Source organism: Crocodylus porosus, unplaced genomic scaffold (genome assembly GCF_001723895.1).
Source record: "Crocodylus porosus isolate Cpor-Errol unplaced genomic scaffold, CroPor_comp1, whole genome shotgun sequence".
Taxonomy (NCBI): domain Eukaryota; kingdom Metazoa; phylum Chordata; order Crocodylia; family Crocodylidae; genus Crocodylus; species Crocodylus porosus.
Window position 1 is genome coordinate 294616 of NW_017728935.1, and position 20043 is coordinate 314658.

At 45.6% G+C, this 20043-nt stretch overlaps 1 protein-coding gene across 4 annotated transcripts in view; it reads right to left on the bottom strand.

The window, feature by feature from the left end:
• SRGAP2 (SLIT-ROBO Rho GTPase activating protein 2) overlaps positions 1–20043 on the bottom strand; it is a 160266-nt gene that overhangs the window by 51368 nt on the left and 88855 nt on the right. For all 4 annotated transcript variants that reach the window (XM_019546531.1, XM_019546530.1, XM_019546532.1 and 1 more), the window contains exons 4-6: positions 9198–9260; positions 1169–1384; positions 431–559 (exon numbers count right to left, since the gene is read on the bottom strand). In XM_019546531.1, the coding sequence (XP_019402076.1) occupies positions 431–559; positions 1169–1384; positions 9198–9260 (408 nt within the window). The remainder of the gene's footprint in view (positions 1–430; positions 560–1168; positions 1385–9197; positions 9261–20043) is intronic.

Here is a 20043-nt window from a genome sequence, read left to right on the forward strand (position 1 = left end):
GCAGTTTGAGGAGTTGCATCCACCCTCAAACTCCTCTGCCAACCATACACCCTCTTTAAAAAAATTATGTCTTGAAATTATGAAGTTGGGGATTGCGTAAAATCACACGTGTAACATTTCTGCAAAGAACAACAACACCGATGTGCTTGGTTTCCTTTTAACAAAGCACCTCCTCTTCATAAATGTTTCAGGGCTAGGCCATTGTGCAAAATCCCCTCCTTTTTAACGCACCCTTTGCGGAGCACAGCTGTTTAAAAGCAGCTCCCTTAACTGCTTCACTGCTGCCCCATCATATCTGGTATACGGCTGCCTGCACTGTACTGCAGAGCGGGTGCAAAGGATGCTTGGGCACAAAGGATTAAAGGGAGACGAGCATATTAGGGTTAATGGCAGCAACATTCAATATAGGCACCCAAGCAGCAGAACTTACATCAATGAGATCAGACAGGTCGTGGATGTAATACTTGAACACAGACGCATTGGTGGCTTCCAGAGCCAGCAGATACTCATTTCTTGCCTTAATGGCCTTCAGTTTATTTTCTGTGTATTTTGCTTGGCGCTGAAAAGAGACCAAAGAGAAGTCATTAAAAAGAAAGAAAGAAAGAAAGAAAAAGGGCCAGCATTCCTGGAGACGCAACAAACTGTGCCCAGTTATTCCACTAATCCCCTGTGCTCCCCTTCAGAGTCTTAATTTAAATCAACTCTTTGGAGCTTTTAAACCTGACCCTACCAGCCACCCCTGCACCCAAGTTATTCCCTGGAAAAAAATCAAAACGCGAAGGCAGCGAGGAAGGGAATGGAAGTCTGAGTTGGCCTTAGAAGGCTGTCAAGTGCCTTACAGACAAGGACCTTGCCCAATGTCTTGCTACCCTAGGAAAAGGAGAAAGAAATAAACTGCCAAACTCAAATTTCAAGGACAATCAGAGTTACCTTCAAGTCAGACATCTCACTCGCAGTAATGAGGCTTCAGTTTTTGCTGCACCTACGCTCGCTGGAGGTAACTCTACATGCTCCATTACCCAAATGTGCGACTAAGCTCTGCATTTCCAAGCTGTGCATCCTTAACCCTGTGTTCGCACAGCAGTTTAGATATAAACATCATTTTCATGGATTTTTAATTCTGCTCCAACCCACAATACTCAATTCCACAGCACTGCTGCTCACACACCTTCTCCTTCATTTTCTCAATTTTCTTGACTGAGCTTCGCCGGACGTGTTTCTCTTCAAACCTGACGTTGGAGGTGGAGTCAGGAGAGCGTGGAGTCTGCTTGTCCTCCTGCCTCACTGACTTCCCAATCTGCTTCTCTTCTTGTTTTTCAGCCTCTTTCAGCTTGCTCTGAGCACTGATGCTGTCAGCATTGTACATATGGTAGGTCTTCATCACCTGCAGGAGACATCATTGCATAGTCACACAGTGGCATGGTTTCATTTGCTAAGAAAGGAACAAGCTTGGAGTACCCAAAGGCAAACAAAAGCCTTCCAATACTGAACATCGGCCCCAATGTCTACCTCCCGCACAGCTGCCCCAGTACCCATCTCCAGCGCCAAACTTATTTACAGCAGTGAAGTTCAAGACTGCTTGAAATGGGAGCGCATTGCAGCAGCGCGCATCATGAGAAACGGTTTTCTACACTAGCGATCTGCAGGGTTCGGTACCAGCGACTGGCCCCCAGATGGCTGCAACTGGGACAAAGCCCCACACTAAGCCCCTAGATCCTTACAGCTTCTACTTCCTGGGAAGAGGAAAAGGCTTTCTGTCAAAATAACACGACAGAAGTTGCATGCTACAGCTCAGAAACCCCGCTACAAGAAAGCCAAAGCACTCAACATGGTGCACTCACTACAAACATCTCTCTGTTGTATGTACAAGAGGTATGCTCCATTGTCTCTGGAGCCCCTGCTTTATCGTGGCCCAGTTCAACATTACATCCAAGCAAGGGCGTTTCGGCAATGAATACAGCCACATTTTTTGCAACTAGTCAATTCTATTCAATGCAAGCAGTATTGCTCCCTACCATCCGCCTCCTCCCCGAAACAAAGTCAAATGCTGGGCTTCCTTCATTACTGCAAGTACAGGTGAAGGGGAAAAAAAAGAAAAAGCAGAGAAACTTCCAATTTGTGCTTTGCCCTTCTGGATTAGCATGCGGGCACTGGGTATGAATATATGCACTGCTAACGTCACAAGGAGAGATGCCTTTAATCATCTTTCATGCAGGAGCCTGACTGGCCTGAAGGCTTCCCATATTGGAAAATAACTCCTGCTGAGGTACTCTCACACGGACTAACGAAACTGCAAGGTGCCCTCAGCTTTTGGAGCATCCTAGCCAGTGTGGTTCTCCTGCAGTTCAACTTAAGATTAGGCATTAGGATGAGGAAAGCACTTTCCTCCCTTAAAACGGCTCCCAAACAGTTCATAAATAAAAAGTACCGATGGGCAAACCTTAGTCAGTTCAGTTCATATAAATCATCTTTTTTTCTCTTGGGCCCACAAACCCATCAGCTCATTTTGGCACTCACGTGTCTCGGTACTTCCACTTCCAGCTGGAACAGTTCAGAAATACAGTGAACACAAAAACTAAGCACTTGGGAAAGGCCAGCCCACCTCTGAACTTTGGAGATCATTTTACTTTAGTGTCCTCTGCTATTGAGTAATACAGAGAAGAGAGCAAGAAAAAGGCATTTAGACATAATGGGCTTATCCATCCACAGTTAGAAAGGACTGTGTGCGTATTTATACGGGCGAGCGGGCTTTGCTAATAACAAGCTGGTGCGTGGCAAGTCCGTGACTTCAAGTACAGATGCCTCAATCCTGTGGCCCCAACTATAATTGAACTCCCACTGGCAGTCGCATCTGATTTACTTTAGATGCAAAGCCATTTATGCCCGTTTCACCTTGGTTTGAACTTTAATATTATTTCCCTTAAGTGGGAGGTATGCTCTCTCCTGATGCAGTGATCAGGGAAGGCTCTCAGCTACAGGCAGAAGCTGTATTTAAACATGAAAGAGATTGTGATCACAGCCAGTCTTAAACAGAGACTTTCTGAATAATTTACACACAGCCTAAGCTACCACATATGCCGAGGCCATAAAACAGGCCTTTATAATAATAGCTCTAAGCTGCAGAGAGATCTCCCTTCCTCTGTCACTGGAAAGAAACCTGGCAGGGAGCAACCAAGATGAATAAAAATCACAATTTCTAATGACTTCATCCAGCTGATGATGCCTCATTGGCAGCTCCAGCCCTCCTACTCCACGTTTGGCAATAGGGGTAGTGCTGACTCACAGCTGCCTGCTGGGGTCAGCAGCACAGTCAACGATCAGATTCGACAGCAGGACCCAGGACATAATTTTTCAGGAACTATGTACATAAAACAGATTCCACAAGGTGTTAGCCAGAGGTTCACATTTCTTTCCAGCTCGTGCTCACTCATGAATTTATCGCAGTGTGTTAATAAACAGACTGCTCTGGCAGAGGCTTAAATCACTGTACCCTCTTCATCCAAGAGAGGAAAGATTCTGAAACCTGAAAGAATGGAAACAGTCAAGTGTCCAGTCAGCAACAGCAAACTATTATTGGTTTTAGCAAAATCCGCCACAGGTAATGTGAGACTCAGGCGTTAATTAACTGTGATCACAGATGATACATTTCTAAGGCTGGCACCTAAAATCTGGGACTGAGGACAGCTGCTGTACCCCCTTTGAAACCGCAGAATCTAGCACTCATCTGCAGGTGAGCAGAGGAGGGTGGCATCAGTGTATTTTCATAGGCATGGTTATGGTGATCAGCTGGGATCTGCGCACGCTATGGCTGATGACAACGCAGCAGGATAAAACAGTATTCACTTCTCAGTTACCTTCAGTAGACAATTCCATTTTCTTTGCAGACTCCCGACCTGAACTACAACTTCGATTCTGAAGCGAAGCAGTGATTTAACACAACTTAAGTGCCAGTCGGCCAGGGAAGCACCCACTGAGTCGGTACCCTTGACCACAAACTTTACCGAGAGCGTGACACGATTGCCTTTAATGCCAGACTGAACAGAACGGCCTAGTCTTCACTCAGCTTCGCAGAACTCAGCCCAGCACAAACGCTCGCTATTGCTGTTAGCGTCAACTGTCCGTTTGCACGGGGTGATCGAGAAATCAGAAATCTCCGATGACTGATTCGTCTAGTGGCGAGCCAGTTGCTGAGGCCTTCCGAGAACTTCCACGAGTGCCAAGTTCAGCAAATGGCTTTTTCACGGTTTGTCCAGATTCCAGTAAAAGGAATTCAGTGAGACCAAAGTTACATTAGACAAAAAAGCAGCAACTGCAAGCAGAACTGAATATCCAGCTTGAGCAATCATTCTTTTAAAAAAAAATGTAAAATCCCATTTTACTGGCATAGGCTGCACATATTCTTTCCTACCTCTATTGTCTACGAATAAATGAAACTTCGAAGAACAGGACACTGAATTCTATTTGATCTACTTGAAATCGGAAGCAACTGTCATCCTCCAGATGCTGGTTAGTACACAGACACATCTATCTACAAGTTCCCATTCACGCAAATTCAGCACACGTTACCATTTCCAGACACACTGGAAAACCGTGAGCGACCAATAATTACATTTAAAACAGTATCTTCAAAATGGCTGGATTTCTCTCTTTTTAGGTATATTCAGAAAAGGGGATGATGATTTTAAATGGTGGGGGAAGGCAGGGAAGTGGGGAGAGAGAATGAACTTCAGGTCTCTTACAGGGATCAAACAGGTACTCACACAGTACTAAAATGTCCAGGATCAAATTTGCTTAGCGAAGGCTGACTCTAGAGGATTTTCAGTGATGAAGCATGTTCTCTCACAACACTCAATACTTGGTTCAATGACCTGTCAGAGCCTGGTGAGCTGACCATGCCTATCTCTTGGTATGTAAGCTCCTCCGGGTAGTTACCTTATCATTTCAAGTGCTGTGTATACTTACAGTGCAATTTAAGCACCTTAGCTAGCTCTTGAAAGACAAGGTCTGGAGGTGGGTAGTATTTCTGCTATAGCACCTCACTCCTATCCATAATATAGCAAAGAGGAACTCTCAGGAAGTTGAGACTGTGCCAGGAAACAAGGTCATTCCCGTGGCAGACGAACCTGCTGACACGAAGTCATTTCTCAGTGCAAAAACTCATTCTACTACCTTCAATAAAATCAACGACATCTAATAAATAAGTTACGCAGGGCGACGCTGGACATCTAACAGCCATAATGACCTAGCCATGTGATCCCTGGAACAGAAAAATTAAAAAAATCTGGATGAAACGCCTCCAGATACCATCACACTGGTGCTTCCTGGCCATTGCTTAGTGAGCTGTTAAACAATATTCACCAGGGATAAGCTGGCTGATTTAGTAATGCTAAACGCTCCCGGGAGAAAAGTTAGGACAGGAGGTAAATCAAAAGCAAGGCTTGTACTTCAGTCTCCTGCATGGCAATACCATTAAGTCATCAGGCCAGTCTCAAGGCAAGACTGCCAAGCGTCAGCAGCTGGGATGTTGAGCGCTGTACTAAAAATTCCACTGTAATTGTTCCAGCAGCAAGAACACTGGTGCATGCTGAATCGGCTTTTCCCTTCCTGACCTCCACGGCTTTTTCAAAGACCAGGCCAAACATGTGGTTTTAATGCTCTAAAAGCTAAGCTCATTCCTTTTGGGTTTTGCTGTTATACAGAGTTTCAGAAGAGCACCCTCCCCACTGTAACGCTAGTGGCAACACCACACCTCCACCCAAAGGTCCGGCACGCTTTGACTTCAATATCACCCCTGGAGCATCTTTTCATGGGGGGGAAATCACGGGTGAAGAAAAGAATTTGTACGTCACGACAGAATGACCCAGGTCATTAGGCAAAACTTCAAGGCATTCTGAGCATCAAAATGTTCGCAGGGCTCGTTTCTAAAGTAGAAGCAATTCCCTAACAGTTGCTGAAAAGACCAATTTAATCAACAGTGAATTTATTCTATTCAGCTGTGCGAAGGAAAACCTCAGGGCAGCACACAAACTTTACGAACGCGTTTCTTCCCCTTCCGCAGGCAATGCCTCTTCCTCAGAGCTGGTGCCGGATACACTGCAGAGCAGAGAGGACAGATGGTGAGCTGTCTCCCCAGTGCTGCCTGTTTTTTGATGAAACGCTGGATGCGCAAACACACACTGTGGTCTTTTCCATTATAATCGCATGCGTTCTTCTGTATCGGGTGCACTGCCTGTACTGGACCACATGCAACTGCTACGCCCATCTGTCCGACTGAAGCACAAGGTCACCTTTAAGGGCACAGCTACACGTGCATTAGCACACTTTAGGTAATGCACAGTAAACCTAGTCCCTCAATTGTAAGCTACTAGGAAAATGCACGTTAGCCTATTTCAACGTGCATCAACTACACAGCGCATTTTTTGGAGATGCTTTAATGTGCATTAAAGTGCAAGTGGAGACACACCCTAAGATTCTGGAGGTACTTGCAGGTTCTTCTAAACGCACGCTGTTTTACGAAGGGCCCTGTAGGTAATACCAGGAACACGTTAAGCTAGGACCTTTGGGAGCTAGGCCTAACAATAGGTCTCACCATAGCACTGAGCCACTAAGAAAGGGTCAAGCTAGCAGGTCTGCATGGGGCTCTGGACAGGAAATGTACAGGTGTGAAAGACAGAAACGAAAGGAGGAGCCTGCAATGACAGAGGAGAACAAAGTCTGATATGGGAGAAACATCTATGATAGGCATATCCTACATTTTGAGGGGTCTTCCCCCACCCATTTAAATATTTTCCTACACCTTTTATTGTTCATGTAATTGCTTGGCAGCAACCAGTATTTAAAGGGAGATGCCATCATCAAGAGAGGTCCAAAGAAAGAGCTTTCCCTTGTTGAGCGCTGCCACTTCCCAAGAGCACCGTGCATCTTCAGAAAGTCAGCACTGCTTAAAGAATTACTTGTCTTTATTTATTTCGAGGGGGGACAGAGAAGAGTCCTGGCACAGCCCTATGCTAGTCTGCCACAGACTCCTGCAGGAGACTAGGTCCCCAGTTTGGACATGCTTATTTTCAATTCCAAATTCACCGGTGCCACAGCGTTGCAGAGGGACGACCAGTGCATCAACGGAATCATTTCCGAAGCTATCGCTGCATGTCGCTGAGGAAGCCCTACAGCCTTGCCTCCGATATCTTCCAGTGCATTTCACCAAATCCAAATCATTAAGTACAGATGAAAAAAAAAAAGGAGAGCAGTCAGCCAACTCTCCCCTCTCACGGAGAAGGGCAGCACAACATTCAGACTCTAATTTTAATGGCAAAAGCACGGCCAGGAATGAAGAACCGGCTCAGGATGGCAGCTTATACCCGGCTGCCAGCTGACCTGGGTGGGTGGCGGGATGTCCTATGGCTGACCTTCGCCTTAAAAGTTCTAGCCCTTACTTTGAAACTACCCCCAACTTTTTGGCTCTGCTCTCAACTGCTCTTTAACAATTAAATAGTCCTATGCCACCACAGGAGACCATCCAATTTCTAGCTCTAGGAGCAGATAATTAGTGATCTCATAAGGTAACTGATGGAACACAACAACTTTTAGGCAAGGCTTGATTTTTACCCCTAGGCTAAAAGATAGGGCTGACCTAGTTAACAGCACTGTAGGCTGGCACAAGGCTGTGTGTCAGGAGGGAGAGAGAGGTTTTACAAGCCTGATTCCACATGATCGTGGATGCTAAAAAAAAAAACAAAAAAACCTGCAAGAAACACTAACGCTGGCTGGAAGCGAGCTACAATGCTGGCGAGCCATGAAGCAGCTTAGCCACACCATTCTGCCAAAGCCTTTAACTTCAAAATCCCAATGTCCCAGGTATACCAGGCAGAGGGCTCCCGTAACCAGACGCAATGGAAAACTAAACTCTGGGTGCTGCAAACCCACCCTGCTTCTTCAAGCAGTCCCTGGGGAAAAGGATGTCTGGTGAAGGAGGGGATCTGGATACAGCATGCCCGACTGGGAAATGCAGCAGTGATAGCAGGGAGAATACCTTTGATCAGTAATTTTAAGCAGCTGTGGGAGTGCCTGCTGTGGTAAGGAAGGGGGATGTCCGTTAGCAGCCTTTGGACCTCTGATTATACTGCTTTTAATTTTTTGTACAGCAGCCAGAGAACTGGCTGAGGGCTGCAGAAACATGTGTTGCATGCAAAATTAGGGCCCCTGTTCTCACAGGCCAGTTACCTGCTGCTCTTACTTCTAAGCTCTTCAAAACACGACAAAAAGTGATACGGAAAAATCTCCAGCATTTTCTGGACTGCAGGGAGCTGGGCACCGCTGACTCCCAAAGTTATAGTCCTTCGCATGAGGCTGACTGCAGGACCCAGGAATTCACAGCAGGTCCCTGGAATCGTTGTCTAACGATAACGTTTTTGCGATGCACACTTTATTTTGTTTTCAGGAGAGGGTTCATTAAAAAAAACAGCCTGCAAAAAACTGTGGAAGTATCATGTTCCAAGTATCTCAACCAGAGAACAAAAAACACATTTATAACAGATTGTTTGGCCTTTAGGGGACAGCACACTGAGGCTCAGCTGAGTCTCTGGGCTTCAGGGCTAAGGGGGGGAGGCGGGGGGGTCTTGTCCTGAGCTCTGTCCGCAGCGGCACGCTGAGTTGTAACCCTAACACTGCTTGGATACGTTCTGGAGCCTGAATCCCTTCCCTCCCGAGCCCTCCGTAGCAAACAGGATCTAGAAAACAAACCGAATCAAAACCTACATCAAGTCAATATGCAGAGGAAAATGCATTGCACGTGGAAGCCTGCTCTGCTTCTACATGCGCTCCATGCAATTCTGGAGGAAATGGGGCAGATTTAAATGGGTTTGTTTGCATCTGCGTACTAGGGGGTCATGGCTGTAAGGTTTTACCTCAAAAGCAATGCAAAATACATACCCCCACTTTCATACTTCCAGTAATCCCTGTGAAACAACTTTTGGCAACTGTTTAGATAACAGAGATACAACCCGAGAAGAAAGATGGAGTGAAAAAAAAATGGAATTTATGGTACCGTATAGACTGGTGAACACAAGCTGCCTCAAATCACAGAGGCTGGAGACATTCATCAGTCCCAACACTTGGTCTCTGCCGCAGCAGCAGGCAGGGGAAAGCCAAAAGCTTCTTCCTTCTGCTTCAAAAGCAGCCAAGAAGCGAGCGTGATTTACCGTGTACAGTTCATTCAGGACCTTCATCAAGTCTTCCTGGAGCTGCAGTCCAACTTCCTTACTCTGCAGCAAAAGAAAGAAAAAAGGGAAATGAAGGTTAGTAGGGGAAGATGGGAGAGGGATGGGAGAAGCAAGCCTGCAACATGCTGCAAATAATCGAGACCCAATTAGCCAGCATCATTTAACCTGACAAATCTAATAACCGCTCGGGTCAGGCCCACTTATGGCCAAATTACACAAACAGCATCAATAAAATGAAATGTTATGCACACAACCCGGCAAATGCTATGACACGGAAAAGGGGTGGGGAGGAGGGCAAGGGAGGGGGCTTTAATTGAACATCAGCCTTTCATCTTGGCAGAACTGGAAACACTTATGCTGCCTGCTGTTGCTGGGAGCTTACAGGACAGCCAGAGGTGAATCAGGACAATTTGATGTGTAATAATACAAGAGTGGAAGCGATGCTGGGCAGAAGGGCCAGGGACGACATCATCAGCCACTTCCTGGAATACAGTTCTTTTCTCCTTCAAAATGTCTTGCAGTATAACGCCACCACTGTGCAAAGCGTCCTCATTTCCGCGAGGAGCAAACGACGACAGACTTCAAAGGAAAGGGGTCAGTTAATTACCATCGTTGCACCGCAGGACTCCCAACCCGAGGATACAGAAACGCCGGCCTAACCGGCTTCGTGCTATAACACCGTAGATACAAACCTGGAACCTAACGTACAGAGTCAAGGATTCAGGCATAAATAAGCATCACTCCAGCACCTCCTACCCAAACTCCAGCCCAAAGAGGGCCAGGAGGGGACATGAAAGTCACTGCCACTGTGAATGAGGCTTTGAAACCCAACATGTTAGTTCCTCAAAATAAGTACATAAATAAATAACAATAAAAAAAATGGGTCTCCAGAGGCTGGGAAAGCAACAGTCCTCTGCTGACAGCCACTGATATTCTTCATCTTCGGATCTTGTCCACCATCCAATCTTGCCCCACTGTGCTCAGCCTTTCACGGAGCACAGAGTGCGGTTTTCGCCAACAAACACCCATGATGCTTTAACTCAAAGCAATCCTATCATTGTTATAGTCTAGGGCAGGGGCTGGCAATTATTTTGGGCAGAGGGCCGCTCACTGAGTTTCGTCAAGCCATTGAGGGCTGCATGACAGGCAGCCAGGGGCAGACAAATGTTAATTTCCTAAATATTTTAGGAGCCCCGCAGGCCGGATAGAATGGCCTGGCGGGCCGCATCTTGCCCACCCCTAGGCTAGGGGGATTTGTCCAGGAGCCAAACCGCTCTGGAACCCGCTGGCAGTATTTGCCTAGTAAACACCATGCCCGACCAGGTATGAACCCATAAACAAGGATGCTACTGATCCCACTGACACAACAGGCACATCTCTACACCTGAACTCTGAAGTGAAGATGGCTTTTTGGAGAGAATTTGAGAGACAACCAAAGAATGGCGACTGGGAGGCGAGCAGTCCTGCAGCAGACCCCAAGAGCCGTGCCCGGGGTGGTGTTCTTCATAGCACGTTCCTCTTCGTGCCTTTAGAGTTGGTGGCCAGATCCCAAGAACGGGCAAGTCGCTGCTCATGTGGACTGCGGTTGGAAGAGCATATGTAGCCCAGTAGCTGATGTGCCTATTTCTGAATGCGGTGGCAACGCCAAGACTTAAAAAAAGGACTCCGCGCCTACTTCTTTACTGACACGCACTCAGCAGTCAAGTTGCCCAATTTCCACTTAAAATTATAAAGCCAGACATGGGATTTACCTCAGCAGACAAAGCTATCAGCTATTTTTAAGTGCAAGAGCTACAATACAGTTTTAACTGCATCAACACGCATCGCTCTCCAGCAAGGACCACTTGCAACTGTGAGCTGCCCAGGTCCACCCAAGGCAATGTGACTCATGAGCTTATTTCTTTTGCTAGGAAATATTACGATAAGGAAAAATAAGCGCAATCGATACACAAATGCGAGTAGGTGTCAAGCTTGGTCACGGATGGAACTAGCCTGCAGCCAAGCGTCCAACCTTTAAAAAAAAATCCTTTCTATTTATTTTAAATTTCTTGGCAGGTGAAGACGGCGAGCACGTCTGCTCTGCAACCAGGCAAGGCTGCCACGTAAAAAACTGCTGCGCGGGTAATACCTTGGCTCTAGCTAAACACAAAAAAGGTACAAGAGACGGCACACAGGCATCCTCCTCTCCAATACAGACCTCCAGATCACCCACCTCCTCACGTCTACGTCACTCGGACACGATGGCCGAGGTACGCCGAGTCCTCGTACGGTGCACGTGCTCAAGCTGCTCCTGCTCTGGCCAAATTCTACCACAGCTCTGCCCTTTGAGCTTCATTTCTGGCAGTGTTTGGCCCTAAAGCTGGTGCCCTGAATGCTACGGCAGTTTAAATCACGAAATCTGCCCTTGGATGCATCAAAAAGCACAGGAAGACCACTAATGATCTAGCCAAGTGTGTGCATGGACAAGCACCCACCCAGACAGCCCATCCTTGCCTTATGCACCTACCACCAAACATCACACTTCCATGCACTGGGCTTTTTGCTGGCCTAACAACTCCTTTCTCCTTAGCGGCAGTGTCAGCGCGCAAGAGAAATCCCCGTGTTTGTTTTACAACTGCCTGCAATACTTGCATAAGCGCACAACTCCCATAGATCTCAGCTTGGGGTACTTGAAAGAGATTGGAACCAATAAAATTACAATTAAGCCCAGGCAGACGTTTCCTTTCTTGCTGCTGACAACGCCAAAGAAGAGATGTCTCAACTTTTATCCCTGTTTATTTGAACAGGCTGCTGAAGCAATTTTGACTTACTGCTTTAACCCCGGTTCCCTATGGAGTACATTATTGTGCATGATAACCAATGTGAAATTCTATACTGCTTAAAATAAAAAAAAAAGAGAGAGAGGCCTTCAGAAACTCAAAGCCATGCTGACACAGAGGCAGTTAACAATCACAGTCTTGTGAAAGGCATCCAAGATTGCCATGCTTCCTACTGGAACTGTGACTTTCTGATCCACAGTGCCCTACACCGTGGCCCTCTTAAAAGCTACGTAATTAACCACTGTTTGCGCCAACGGATCACTTTATAAGCCATCTGCATTTCGAGGGGGAAGTCCCCTTCAATGAAAGCCTAACCTAAGGAAAAAAGGACAATTATTTGCTTGCATGAAACCTGATGAGGCCCCACTATGATAAAGCAACTAGTTCTTTGCAGCCGTCCCATACACTCTGCTCCAAAAGGAAAAAAAAAAGGGGGGGGGGGAAGAGGACTAAGAGTCAAAGACTAAAACAGAGCTGCCTTTGTAAGTTATCAGACAAAATGTATCTTTTTCTTTAGGCATTATGGAAGAAAATGAGTCATCTAAATAGGACACTGAAGGGAAGAAAATAAGCTGCGGAGGGTGGGTGTTTTGAAGACTTCTTCATAAATTGTTGCCCGAAAGAGGCCTGGATTCCACATTCAGCAGGAGTGCATGCCACCCATCCACAGCTACTTCCAGGAGGGTTTCAATTCTCCAGGGGCCATCAACAATGATGTCCCTTTAGGTTGGGCACCCTTGCAAGCTGCAGCAGTGTCATCAAGGGGCCAGCAGCCTTGCTCAGCTGTGCCACTCCAACTGGCCTTGTAGTTAACAGTACAAGTCTGTGAAATGCACACACGTAGCACTGCCAGCACAATCCTTAACACTAACTCTCCCACCTATAATTTAATAGCTGGGTTTACTAAGACCTAGGAGAGAGAAGCACAACAGCACCAAGTGGTTTAAAATGAAGCACATTCAAATGAGTAACGAGGGGAGCAATGCCTCTGTCTCCCCACTTTGCCCAGTCCAAAAGCAGCCAAGCTCAATGGACACGAACAAGTCATTGCAGGATTTTTCTTTGCTTTTGTTTTTCTTTTTCTAATTAACAGGTGCAAACCCATCTAGTACAACATGTAGCAAGAAGTAATTTTATCCAGCTTACAGATTTGATCCATTCACTCGGTGTTAAAGCGGCACCATTCACGTCTTGGCAGATAAGGCTGTATCAGCATTTTAAATACTGAATCCAATTTTCTACAGGGTTAAATTGCAGCTGCAGTTTGAACACAAAAGCTGAAAGCCTAGGAGAAGTCACAGATTCACAGACATTCAGGGCTGGAAGGGGCCTCGTGAGATCATGGGTCCAGCCCCCCCCCCACCCAGCAAGGTTAAAAAAATGGGGGGGGGGGAACCCCAGACACCAGTTGGCCCATAGTTAAATTGTGGATGAGGGGGGCAAACGTAAAACTTGCCCTTTTTTTGTTTTTTAATACTATGGCAGCTTCAAGGATAGGTGGGCAAAATGTGCATTGGATAGTTCAAAAAAACCCAAATTTGCTTACCAAAAAAATCCTTCAAGTCTTTATTTTGATGCTCTAACACTACTTCGGCTGATCAGAGAAAACCAGCACTCCACGCCAATGGATTAGGTACCAAAACTTTGAGGAGTTTTACATATATGAACCCAAAACAAACAACAGATACGTGATGGCCAGCAGGACACTGCTGACCTTCTGTAGGTTTAAGAATGGTATTAGTGTGAAAATCCCAGAGACATGCTGGGAAAAAGAAGCTGAATTAAGAGGCCTACTGCTACATCAAACTTTCCTCCTTGCTTAAACAATTGCTTTATTATTTTGTTCCATTTCTTCATTTTTTACTTACGTAAACTTTCAAAAAGTTTGCAGTTTGATCCCCATGACCCAAACCGTGTCTTGGCATAGAACGGGCTGAAGTGAAAATAGTTTGCCTTACTCACTTGTGACCCTAATAAAAAAAATATTCCAAAACCAAAATAAGCAGAAACCTATGAAACCTGAGTTCAGATGGTTTGAATTTTCATATGTTCCAGGCTCTCACACCCCAAGCCCCATCCCTGGGTGGCCAGATGCATTGGTAAAAAAAATAAAATAAATAAACTTCAGGCTGGAGCCAAGACAAAGAAGTATTCTACTTTGCAGTTGACTTTAAATTCTAAAGCAGCGGAGGGAGAAGGGGGGGAAGAACCAATGGTTCCCAATCTCAGAGGAATGTTGCAATAATATTCTCTCGCTGCATTCTTTCCACCATGAGGCGGAGGAGAAAGCCAAAGATGCTGCTGATCCCTGAAGTCATGCAGTCCCCATGATTTTGCGGCTGCCCTTTTCGTAACATTAAGGATGATTAATAAAACCAAAAGGTTGGTTCTGTTTTTAATGCCCCGGGCACTGAACTTTTCCCATAGAAAGAGGTGTTCAGAAGCATGCTTTGTTGTTCAGCAGCGCTGTTGTTTAAACTGCCTCAACTGGCCCAACCATCTTGCTTTCACCCAACTCCTTGCATGCCAGTTGTCTGCTTTTGGCCTACGACTGCTCATTCAAAGGACACGCTGTTGGAGCAGCAACTGTTTAGGATGAGATGAACACCACTACGACACTAAAAAGGTGCAAATTCAGGATGAAGAAGAGTAAAGAATCGGAAGACGTTAACTCAAAAGGTGCAACAAGATCTTTTGCGGTTGTGAAGGAGCGCGCTCCCCGGACTAGGAAAAGCATCCGTCGCACCGTCAGATTGAAGGTAAAAATCGGTGTTGTGAAAACAAGAACTGTTTCAGGAGCTTTCAAACCAGCAAAGTCAAACTAACGCTCATCCCAATACAGTTTTCACCGGGTAAAGTTGAAAGGACTGGAATTGAAAGAGCTGAACTAAAAGCTGGTTGAACTAGCAAGATGTACACCCTGCAGGAAGTGGAGCGGTCAGCAAGGAAAAGACCAAAGGAAATTCCTCAGGCATTGGCAAAAACTGTCAGTTGAGCACTTAAAAAAGAAGGACCTGAAGCAAAAAGACGGAGAGCTGTAGTACCTAGGAGCTGGACAGCTGAAGGTATCTCCGTATCGGGGCTATTGCTCCCAAGCCCCCGATAGGGAGGGAAAATATCGCGAGTCCCTTAACTTATTCAAGGAACCTCTGGAACACAGCACGGGGATGCACGAGAAAAAAGGAGATACGGAGGAGAAAACATTTCTCAGTCAGTGGCTAGCATCTTCAGGCCTCACCTTCAAGCAGGCAGAGACCAGGTCTAGAGACGGATGAGACTGCCAAGAGATTCGAAAGAGCAAACCAGCAATTTGGTAATGACTGTTTTTCCTTCCCAGGAGTGAAGCATTGCCCCAAAATAACATGCTACTGGATGTGCTTTCAGAGGAGACGTAGGTCAGATCACTCATGAGTATTAAAAGATCCCCTGGCACTTTTCACAGAAATAGAGGCAGTTGTCCAATTTTCAATCTGGGTTATTAGAAGGAGAGTAGGGAGGCAGAATGATTTCCACTTGGCTGGCTCTTCACTTCCTATGTGTAGTTAAACAGCTGTTATTTTCCTCCCCAGAGCTGGCTCCTCCTCAGTGGTGGGTGATGATGCATTTCTCAGCCTTTGTGATACCTCAGAAACCTTTGGGAGAAGAGGCTGCATACATGCATCCAGTATCAACATCCAGTTAAAACAACAGGGAAGAGGTCTCTGACTGCTAAGCCTAAAACTGCGCGTGGAGGGACAACGTCTTTGACAAGCTGAAAAATCGGCACATCAGGTGGAGACCCGACTTTTTGGCAACGGGCCCGTCTGCCCCAACAAAAGTGATGTCACGCAAGGAGTCCAACTGTCTAGAGCTTGGATCATATATTCAGTGCCATGCTGGAAAGACCAAAAAGCTGAGGAAATAAGGAACCAAGTACCAGGTTCACAGGATAAAAAGGGATGCCTACAGCAGAAAGCACATCACGAGAAGATAAGCCCTGTGATACTGTGCAAACAGCCTCAGAGCCAGCAAGCTGAAAATCTGCACTTACACCCCTAGGAATCAGAAGGACCCAGATGTGTAGGGGTCAAACACACCAGTGACCACAAAATATGGCATGGGATAGAAGGCAATGATTTGAGACTAGCTCCACACTTCCTTTATCCAGATGCCTGGAGTCTAAGGCAGCTGCAGTTGGAACAGCACAGGAAACGCTGCGTTAAAAATAACGCGGGTTAAACTTTGCGCAGCTATAATACTTGCAGCAAAAGCATCTGTTCATGACACCCTCTAACCATCTTAAAGCGAAATGTCAGGGAGCATCTGCATTTTTCCATATCCAAGTTGTCAATGCAAAAGAAACAATGAGTTGTGCCGTCCTGACCTGGGAGGTCAGCCAGCGCAGTGAAATGCATTGATATTCTTCCTGGAAGATGCCATTATCTGAACAGCGCACCGAATCCTCAGAGGGCTGGGGCAGTGGAGAGAAGGGCTGCCAAATACAATGGCTGTTGCTGCAAAGACATGCCTGGCTGAAGAGGAACGGAGAAAAAAAAAAATGCCGCTCCCACTCTTTGTATTAGGAACATGATAACTGTGACAATCCGCTGGGGAGGGGACAATGATTCGACTATCGCCCAGGATTCTTTAATTTGCAAAATCAGGTTTTGCATTTGAAGCTGTCTGCATCTCAAAGCCCCTTTTCAGCCCAGGACAAGAAAACTAAGAGCTGCCACAAGTGCGCTCGCATACACTCCCTCTTTTGTTACGAGGAGCTGTGTTTGAAGCATGTGCGGAGCAGTAGGTCGCTGCCACACTTAACTGGAACATTAATTCTCAGAGCGCTGCGCCAGCTTCTCAACGCGCTCTTTGTTCCACCCTCCACCCCCGGCCCCCATCTAATTTAATCAAGACATTTTCGGGATCTATGGCAGCGCTTGCTTGGCGGTTCCGCATTCCACTGAACATTACGACCTCAGCTTCCAAAAATTTAGGGCAGTAATAAATAGGAGAGCTAAGGAATGCTGTCAGTATTTTATGTTCCAAATTTCACATACCTTCAAAACACGGCCACAACCTGGCAGGAGGACGGTTTGCATGCAACATAACCACTCCACAAAGTCCACTAGACACTTCACCGTTGCTATCGCATTTATGTCGGAGGTGCTCTGATACTATCATGATGGGCAGATGCATCAAACACTAAGATAGATAGCAATGCTCTGGTTTTTGTGTGCGCCTGAAATCAGTGATGAAGTAGAGGGGAAAACCCAAGCCTACTATCGCAGCAAGTGCTTATTTCATAGATTTCAGAGTTGGAAGGGACCTATTAGCTCATCGAGTCCGACCCCCTGGCCTGGGCAGGAATTAAAGAAGAACTGCATTCTTCTTTCAATTACAAAACTATCCTTCTCCTCATCAAGGAAAAGTGAAAAGAGACAACAGAAACTCAAATGTTTAATCTTCTATGCTTCAGGGATGTCTCTGGTAGCTGTGTTGGTCTGAGACAAAAAAAAGGGTGTTTGAGCCCAAAAGCTTGCAGAAAAAGAGATCTTTTTTTTTTGCACTTTCCTAGTTGGTCTGATAAAAGCTATCACTTCTGAACCAAGAGCTCTAGGTTTTTGCACACTTCTATGCAATATTTTTTTAAAAAGAAAACCAAAACCTAAAGCAATCCATAGTTCCCCCCCCAATTATAGCTACATCTTTAACCCTAAAAAAGGTGTGTGCACATGATTGTACATATATAATATATTAATAACTCAATATTATATATAGGATGAACAACCCAGCTTCCATCAACTGGAATCCACACACACACACACAAGCTGGGCTGGGTGACTAGATCCAAAGTCCAATCAGTTTTTCTGTAGAAAAAAGTTGCCACCATAACCAATTTGCAATTATTTCTCACTTATATAGTGCCCAGTTCATTAAGGTTCCAAAAATGTTTCGTTTGTGAGGGGTCTCTGTTGCTCAGATTTATTTTTGGGACAGGCTGTAGGTCTCTCTTGCACACATGCAAACTTGTATGTAAATGTTTCACGTAACTATTGATCACCCTTTTTTAATGTGCGTTTAATAAGTTTACTCGTTATTATATAACCTTGTAGAACCAGCTATCCCTACAGTTTCTTCTGTTGCTGCTGTGTTAGATCCCCCCCCACCAGAAATCTCAGCTTAATGACAAGAGATCACCTACAAAAATACATGCTACCCAGTGGATGTCATGCATCTCCAACGAAAATAATCAATCCAAGAGTGTATGTTTTTTGGGGGGGGGGTTTTGTTTGTTTTTTTTTTTTGAGTGGTCCAAAACGTGGCTTATTCATGCAGAAGTTTGTTACTTATGTAGGGATTCATTCTCCCTACCAATCTTCATAGCCCATACTACATTCTTCATTTAGCAGGTATGTTAAAAAGAAAGAAATTTTCTAGGTAAATACAAGGCTGTATAAAAAACAAACAAAAAGCCCAACACTATGCATACATTACAGTAATACCGTACTCCCACCTGCACTCTCTGGCTCATCAACCTGGCTTACAAAGAGCTCCCCATTTTTGCTGTCTTAAGCACTGATGCTGTCAAATATCAGGCTTCACGTTCCCAACCCCCAACAAATCAAACAATTTTATGGCTGAAAGCACTCGCTCTTATTGTGAAGCCAGCTACACAGTCTCACCTATCAACTGAGCGAGATGTGAAAAGGTTTTCAAGAGGTGGCAAGCCCTACCAGCTGGCAGTGAAGTCCCACGAAATATTGGCAGTAATGTCCTGTAATAGCATGCGCACAAGTGTGATGCATTATATGGGCAGCTTCATACTACCTACTCTCCCCGATGTCCTCTCTCAAATTTGCCATGAGAAATTTCTCTCGACATAGCTGACTAGAGGGATCGCAATTAGATGACCAACCTAGAGTTTAAGAGAGACTGTCACCCAGACCCTTGCTGACCTGAATCCAAGCTGAAGCACTAAAGACTGGATAAAGAGAGGCATATGCTACAAAAAGGGGCAACAAGCTGAACAAATGTATGTGAAGAGAAAGGGAATTTGATAAGACAAGATATTTCCCACGCTGAAGAGAGCCAACTGCATGCAGCATGTTAGCTGCCCACGCCATAGACAGAAGGGATGCTTTCAGCCAGCAGCAGAGCTAGCAGAAGCATTTCAGTTATAGCCTTGAGCTATTCTGTGCGTCACCTGGGGCAATGGGCTCTGATCGTGTCGTTATACGTGACCCGATACAGAGCACTAACGGCATGTCAGAAGTCATCCACTCTGATTAGAAAAACAATTTTATATCTCCTTGCACAGCAGTGGGTAAATAGTGCTGGCCCTGATAAATCTACACGTGCAAATCATTTCCATCAATTCTTCCCCTGCACAGAACTTTCTCTTTAAAAACAAGTAGCACAGAAGAATGGGAGTTAGTTCACTACAGCAGCAAGGAACCGGACCATTCAGAAACTGAAGTCATTTCACAACAGACCTAAGCCCACCAAAAACTGGGGAAAGGGTCAAAAAAATTCAACATCTGCATATTTCTTCTTCAGAAATCATTTGCCAAGTTATATGCTGCTAGTAGACACTGCACAGCAAGCTGTTCTTCTACCGGTTGGGTTCCCCCCCCTTTTTCATGAAGCAAACCAGGATTCTGCCATACCACTGGGAGCACGAAGATTTTCCATAGCATGGTTACAAACAGAAGCGAGGGTGTAAACCAGTGGCAAAGGATGCAAGCTGGAGTGTGGCTAAAGTAGCTGCATGTTTCCCCTCTGTGACGGTTCCACCATCCACATTATATATTTTCCAGTATCACCCACAGCATGCCAAATACACTGCGGTTTTAATGTCGATCCTATCTTAGGCAAGAGCCCCTTAGAAGAACCAGTGTAGTCATACTGTTTCATTGACTATCATAAGATTTCTAAAGACTTTCATTTCGAAAGTGGCACACGGTCTCCCGTGCCAGGGCTATTAACCATGTTGCGGCACCAGTTCCTCCTGTCCATCTGGAGAACAG